The following is a 7,931-nucleotide window of genomic DNA, read 5'->3' as shown; positions in this document are numbered from 1 at the left end:
CATCTGCCACATCTGCCCTCAGAAACCTAAATTGATGGGGGCTTTAATAGCAAAAATCCTGCTGAGGACTCACAGAATAGTTTGGGTTGGAAGGAGCTTTTAAAGGCCATCCAGTCCAATCCACCTGCAATGAGGAGGTGTTAATAAACCTTCCAAATATTGTACCTAGCAGAACTTTTTAATAATCAACTCCAAAACTTCCCCTAAATTAAAAAGAAAGTTTGTCCCAATACAATCAATCCACCACGCCCTTGGTATCACAAGTCTTCATTTCTGACAACAGGGCAGCATCTCTGTCATTTAAAATACTCACCTTATTAATTACTACAATTAAAACCAAACAGTTTTAAATGTTAAAAAAATATTTATTTCAATTCTGTATACAAAAGAAAAGTAAAAACAACTGAACATTTATTAGTACTGACAATTTTTGTGAATATTTAATGGCATGTATGTCCAAGCTCATTTTACAAAACCAAGTGCTTATAGAATTTTTGATTTTTGATTTTCCTTAAGTATCATTTTTTACCTGACTAGCAGCACATCCTGTGCTTTTAAATAAATAAAATATCAGACCTTAACACACACAGTATGTTATACTGCAACTTTTGACCAGAACATTAAAAGATTTCTGAGGAACCAATGCTACATCCTTCTCATTTACATCCAATCATTACCTGCTGAGAAAAATATGCAGGTTTTTGAGACTTTCACTGAACAAAAAGCTGGCCTTCTATAAAAGTGTCTGCTGTTTTATTCTAGGGCTATTGCATATATACAAAAGCAACCAAAAACACACCAGAAATCAGCATTCTGTCTGTACCTGGAGTCCCAGTGCAGTTGTGCATGCTGTGTCCCAAAACCCCGAGCACAAAGTCTGCATACTGATATTGTGCTTTTCCCAGCAAACAAGAGTTCCCCCTACATGCATTAGCTACCAACAGAAAGGGTAGGTACTCTTCATTTAAAGAATACACTAGAAAATTCCCTTTCAGGATATTTTTCTGTGTGAAATATACAGCATTGTTTTTAATATTCAAAAAATAACCTCATAGAAAAGTAGACTTCATAAAGCACAGGCTGGTGAATCCCTTAAACAGCTCATCCTCATCCTCTACTCCATCAGTACTGATGAGGAGGTTGCAACAGGTCTGTGAGAAAAGCCAATAACCAAATTATTCTTCTGCAATCACACCTCTCTGCAACAGTTTTAAAGGAACATCCCTGAGGATAAAATGCCTGGACAAGGAATGATTTTTCAGGGTGATACTGGAAGCAAACCCCTCGAGGTTCATCAGTTAACATGAACAGGCAGCAGTGCCACAGGCAGGACGGCCTCATGTGGAGGGTGTGCCCAGAGGGACAGCTGAGCTCTCAGGTCTCCTGTCAATTCCTCCAGCTGGGTAAGGAAGTTCACAAAAATGAAGAATTCAAGGTAGCCAGTGCTTAGCCATGATCTCCACAAGTCTACAAACTCTCAGGTCTCATTGGTCTTCAAACAAGATAAATATTGAGAAATAGTGGAATTTTCAAAGCTGCATGAACAGCATATGCAAAATAAAATTTCCAAGCCCTCTTAGAAAGGGAAATAGATGCTTTTAAAAAAGTATATTACTAAATAAATATATGGTTTGTGCAGCATAGCCACATGCCTTTACACAAAACTCCTAACAAATTATTTCACTCTGTAAAGGGCAGCAGTTTTTGATTTAAAACATAAATATTAAGGAAGGCTTTAGGAAAACACAAGTAGTTACAACTCAGTTTTATCACATCCAAGCTCTAGATAATATGATGTGAGGAAGGCTGCAACACTGAAGTTTGTATTAAATAATTACTTGGTAAGGACAGCAGGGGAAGGATAGCTGCAACTACTTGTCTGCTCAAAAGCTTAAGCCTAGACTCACATGACCCAGGCACTGTAATCAACGCAATCTTTACAAGTGTCATTTCACATGGCAATCCCAGAAAATGAGCTAGTCATCACAGATAACTGAGAAGAGTTTGTAAGGAAAAATTGCATAGTTTTAAAGTTACATAGAAATTGTAACGTTTCAGCTGCAATGGATGAAGAAAACCTGTTGTCTGAGAACATCAGCAGTCAAAAAGCTAAGGAATTCTTAAAGCTATACAAATAATTTAAGGAAAAAAAGAGTTTGGTAAAACCATCAGTCTTCTTCCATTTAAGGTGCATTAAGATGGAGACAGCCAAAGATCACATTTTGATTCTTATCTCACATTTCTTATTCAAGTTCCAACTGTGAGTCTGAATTCATAAAATCCTATGCAGTTTTGCAACAAGTAGTAAAAATAATGGAAGAAAGATTATAAATTATTCTGTAAATTACAGACTACAAATATATCTGTAAATATTTTGGTAAGTCTGAATAGCACTTTACATCAACACCTGCCAACCTCATCGTCTGTCAAACCTACGAAGCCTTTGCCTTCTCATGTCCTCTGCTGAGTTCTCAGGTGGGAACCAAAACCCATAAGGTCGCCGCTCATTGTTACGTGTTCCTCCACCAAAATCTACAAGACACAATGAAAAACAATTGTTATTTTGGTCTGTAATAGGAGAAAAATGCACATATATCCTGTAAGGCAAAGCATCATGACACAAAGGAGACAGGGAATGGAATGCTTTCAATTCTGATGGTTTCAGGGCAATTACATCTTCCAGAAACTGGTCCTAAAGACAGTCAAAAAGAAAAACCAAAACCCCACCCCAAACAATAAAGCTACCACCACCCAAAAAAATATCCCAACCCAACAACAAAACCAACCAAACAACAAACCACAACTAAAAGAACATCTAACAAGCATTAACCTGTTAAGAATAACAAGTATTCACAAGTATTCACATTTTTCACGATCCCTACTTTACACAGTAAACTCCAGAACGTTAAACTATTTCAGTGTCCTCAGCAGTTGCTTCTTGCAAAAGCAGCTTTTGTGTTTGCTTTCAGTACCAAGTCCAACATGTGCAGACCCACAGCAGATGCACACACAGCTCCCACCCCTGGCTGGCAGCAGTTTCACAAGGGAAGGACACGTGGCAGCCCAACCACACAAACTGAAGGCAGAATCATCTGAGCACAAGAGCACACCCAGTCCCACAGGCACCCCCAGGGAGCCAGGACAGGCGATTGCAGCAGCTCTCCAGAATTCACATGGAGTCACCCAGCAAAGAAACAACACAAGGCTGGCTTACAGACACCAGCTCAGCTGAGGGGCTCTGGGAAACAAAAATAACAGTCTGCCTTCTGAGCAGAATTACAGTGTTAAGGACAAGCAAATTGGCTTTAAAGATAATAAAACCTTTGTAACATTCAGCATTTAAGCTTTCACCTGCCAACATAGACTGCGTCGTAATGCTGTAGTTTAATAATTGATTTTTAAATCATCGTAATTAAACTACCTGCAGTTTTCAAAAAATTATTTTCAGCAGTGAAATTGTCAACTAAATATCAAAATTTCATATAAAAACATTTATTTTTTTATACAGCATCCCAGGGTAACTTTTATTAAAGAAAACAGATACCACTTAGACAGTTAAGACAAGTTCTTGCCCAGTCCCCATAAAATATGCTCAACAGTTCAAACACACATGTGCTTTAAAAATCACTAGTAAGAGAATGAGGTGTACAAAAGATGAAAAAAGTTCTTTTATATATTGACCCAAAAATAAAAAGCTAGACAATATATTTTCAACCTAAAGCTTTTCAAAATATCTTATTTTACATCAAACAATATGGAGAACAGCAAAGGCTGGATGTTTTAAATACATGTACTTGTATCTGCATGTAGATATTTAAACTATCCTGTCACCTAAAATAGTTCCTTGACACCTTTTTTCTTTTAATTAAAGCAGAAATATTAATGAAATAACACCTTTATCTTATCATCAAAATATTTATAAGCCACAGTGTTCAGAAATGGTAATTAGGCCACTGCTACTACTGAAACAACACCTGATGTCTGTGCAAGAAACCAACACATCAGCAAAAACAAATTAAAGACTAATGGATTGTAAGACTGCACTTAAAGGATATAGAAAACTGCAACAACACTGGATGACAGACAAAAGCAAAGAATATAGTACAACAAATTTAGAACAAAACCTTAACCCTTCCATGGCATATTTGACAACTTTATTGTGAACTAGAACCACCTTCTGTGAATACGCAAGACTGAGACCCCCAATCCCTATCCTGTCACTATGTGTAGGAGTTTCTTTTGTTACTAAAGTTCACAATTAAAGCACTTTGGACCAAAACAAGAACATCACTGTAATTGCAACAGATATAACTTAACCTGTATTAATGCAATGCCACAGAAGTGTTGCATCAAACATTGTCACTTGGTTTTTCCTCTTCTCTGAAGTTATGACCTTATTTTTAGGTTAAAAAATAGGATTTCCAAGACAGTTTCTGTAAAATTCAGGAGGAATATATAAAGCTACCAAACTGTGAAAGTCTCAATAGTAGAAATCTGCAATTAGGTCTTGTAAGAGAAGTGTAGCAAATAAGTAGCAGAGGTATCACAAAGCAGTATGTCTGTATTTCTTTTTCATGCCAGCTTTAGTTGTGTTAAAGAAGGATCTAGAACATTTCATTTGGACAGTTTATCATTTTCAATATCACCATTTGTCCTGGACCTACTGAATGTGGTATCCATGCAAAACCCAATTATACAAACACACAAATACCCATACAAAGAAGACACACTTCTCATTTCTAAAGAAACTCTTACATTTGGAGAGGCTTTGCTGTAGAAGTTTATCACAGACAGCATAATCTCTTGGTCCAGAGAGGACCACACAGCTAACCAAAACACATCTGGATATCTGATCAAATGCCATAACAACTTCCAATACTTGCTTGGTTTTCATTTATACCAATTTTATATAAATTATCTCTTCCATAAATAGTATAGCCCTGCTAACTATAACAACAGAATATAATGAAGTTTACTAACCAACACTTCAGCGTGCTACAGATCACACACAGTGTGCTGCTTTAAACACCTGAGTTGCCTTGCTTTTTAATGCAAACATACCAATGTTTAAAGTGCTCTATTTGAGAAAATGGGAGTTCTATTAGTTTATAAACATCCTTTTTTTTCCCCACAGAATCAACAAGGTTGGAAAAGAGCTTTGAGATTATTGAGTCCATCCTATGGCCCAACACCACCTTGTCAGGCAGACACTGGCCCTGAGTGCCACATCCAGCCTTTCCCTAAACACCCCCAGGGACAGTGACTGCACAACCTCCCTGGACAGCTCATTCCAAGGTATTTTTGATACATCTGGAGTTAGAAGCAGTAAACTGGAGGGCAGCAAGATGCCAGAGTCAAAAGCCCAGTGTTGCTCTCATTTCATCTCTTTCAGCCAGTAAGTACTCAAGTCTCTAGGTTTAATCAAACTCTTAGCATTTACTGAGTTGTACAGAGAAGCCTAAGAAAAAGCAGTGCAGGCACTTTTCCTCCTTTCATACTTTAGAAGGACTAGGAGGCTTCCAGAAGGAGCTGAGACACACAAAACACAGCAAACTTTTCCCTGTTTTGTGTTTCACTATAAGTCAGACAGAAACTACAACTGAATAAAACATAAAATGGCAAAACTGCTTTTATTCTTTCCTGTCCTTCCCTCTGCAAAATGCAGACATGCTATACAGTGTGAGAGCTTCTGCTTTTACTACTTATCACTGCCCCACTTTTTCCTACTCAGCTCCAAGTAGACCACATTCATTAGCCTTTGCTATTGTTTCTAACACAGTCCTTTGAGTTTCTGTCAATGTATGAAAAGAATTTTGTCATGCTATGAAGCAAACTATTCTTCCATCTGCAGACTTAAACTAGTGAAGAAAAGAAATGGAAGTAACTACAGTTTCTGTGCTATGCTTTGGAACAGCTGACAAATGAAAAATCAAATTAGTAGGAAAGTAGCTGAGGGTAATGAATTTAGAAGGAAAGTTAACATACAATGAATCCAGACACAGCTGGTTTGTTACAAGAGCAAGCCAGAATAATCTTGAACAGTCTCCATCTCTCTCTCGTTTTTAAAAGGAGATGGTAAAATTGAGAAATACACAAAACCATTCCCTCCCAAAAGTCTGATAATTTGTTTTGGTTAGCCGAGGAGATGGCTAAGGACTTACTCTTTAATCCCTTCATGCTTGAGAATTTTTGTATTTATTTTATTCATCCTCAAAATCTCATCTTTCCTGAATCAGTATCACCAAAATAAACTCTTTTTAAAGTAACAAATTGTAAAAAGCACACTGGTAACATTTTTAGAAACTATCAATCATCTCCTCATAAGCCAAAATCTTGCTGCACACTCAGATCATACATTTGCTACAAATAATCAATGCTACAATGCAGAAGTAAGAGGATAGAGACCACTGCTGGACTTGATGCTCTTCTGCAAAGAATTAAGGGGATTAGTTTTACAGCTACCTCCAGCTACCATTTAACTGGATGTTGAAAATACCATAGGAGAGTTGGCATAAAATAATCTCACTGCATTTCCCAACCACTTAATAATTCTCCAGATGTTAATTCACCTAAAACAAGGCTAAACTCATTAACTGAAAACTGTTGATACATTAAATTAATTATGTCTTTCTTTCCCAGTATTGAAAGGAATTTACTAACCAACTTTAAAAACTCTATATAAACATGCTACTTAATCAGTCCCAAGGCTAACACAGACAGCTATTCCTCTCCTGAGTAGTAAGAAAGCTGTGAATAATTTCAGATAGAAGAAGAATTTCAGGTAGGCTGTATATTTATCATAATGTAATAGAAGTATTTTGTTGAGCTGGAAACAGCAAGGTATGCTTTTCCTTAGAAAATGACGAATTTATTCAGTCAGACATAAAAAAGCATTCAGAACATAATTTTTAAAATGGTCCCAATGAAAAAAATGTAAACTATATACATAATCTATAGAATTCATCCAATGATAAACCAAAGTTAAAATAGTAAATTATGGATAAGTCTAAAATTGGGAATATTCACTGACTGTAGCTTAGCAGTAAGAACATTCCCAGACTAAGTTTGTTAACATTTGCAAGAATCTTACAATATAAAAACCACTTTGCTTTCCCGTTACTGCATTTCTGCTTGCGTAACAAAGACCCACAGCAACAAAGGAACTCTGAACAATGTCCTTTTGCCTATGCCAAGCCTGAGAAGCCCAGATGGATGGATGGAGATAGCAATGCACACTGGAGCCAGTGCCCAGCAGCTCCCATTTTCTGCAAGGGTAAGGGATGCCTTTGTGCAGCCCACACACAGCTCCTGCTAATGATGCCCAGAGCTGGGAAGCAGAAGTGCTGCTCTCCAACAAGGTGACCCTGCCAAACCCACTGTGAAAGGAACAATTTTTGCTCCTTTATGAAGTTCAACTTACTGAGGAAAAAAAAAAAAAATTCCAGAGACCACTGAAGTCAGAAAAAAAGACTCCCCTTTTGTATCACTGGGTCTTGGATCAAAAAACCAAGAGGTCTCTACCTCCACATGCAAACCATGCTTTTACAATAGGTGTGATGTGCATATGTATGCAATCCATCTCTAGCTACATCCAGGATCTAACTATTTCTAGCATCTTCCTCCTATTTTAATTGTCTTCAGCAGTGGAAATAATCACAGGAAGGAAACCATCCAAAAGAATTGGCAGTACCTGCAAGTGAATTTGCCTATTTATAAACTCCCAGAAAAAACCACTCAGAGTTCTGTATATACTTCAGGATGAAAATCTGAATGAATTCTTATCTCAAAATCCTTTGTGGCAATACCAAAAAACTATGTCCCCAACTATGTCACTGTCAACTTGCTGCCTAAAAAGCAAATAGGCAGTATTTCCAAAAATTCCTGCTTTGCAGAATTGGTCTTTACCCACAGTATTTCAGAGGTGCTAACTG

At 37.2% G+C, this 7,931-nt stretch overlaps 1 protein-coding gene across 3 annotated transcripts in view; it reads right to left on the bottom strand.

The window, feature by feature from the left end:
- Positions 1 to 383: 383 nt before the first annotated feature.
- Positions 384 to 7,931, bottom strand: part of RHBDD1 (rhomboid domain containing 1) — a 28,037-nt gene continuing 20,489 nt past the window's right edge. For 2 of the 3 annotated variants that reach the window (XM_033069173.2, XM_033069174.2), the window contains one exon: positions 384 to 2,532. In XM_033069173.2, coding sequence (XP_032925064.1) covers positions 2,417 to 2,532 — 116 coding nt within the window. In that variant the 3' untranslated portion in view covers positions 384 to 2,416. The remainder of the gene's footprint in view (positions 2,533 to 7,931) is intronic. The other variant, XM_033069175.2, reaches the window with a different exon arrangement.

This window comes from Catharus ustulatus, chromosome 10 (genome assembly GCF_009819885.2).
Source record: "Catharus ustulatus isolate bCatUst1 chromosome 10, bCatUst1.pri.v2, whole genome shotgun sequence".
NCBI classification, from domain to species: Eukaryota; Metazoa; Chordata; class Aves; order Passeriformes; family Turdidae; genus Catharus; species Catharus ustulatus.
The sequence above is the reverse complement of the archived record's forward strand: the minus strand, read 5'-3'. Positions and strand labels throughout refer to the sequence as shown.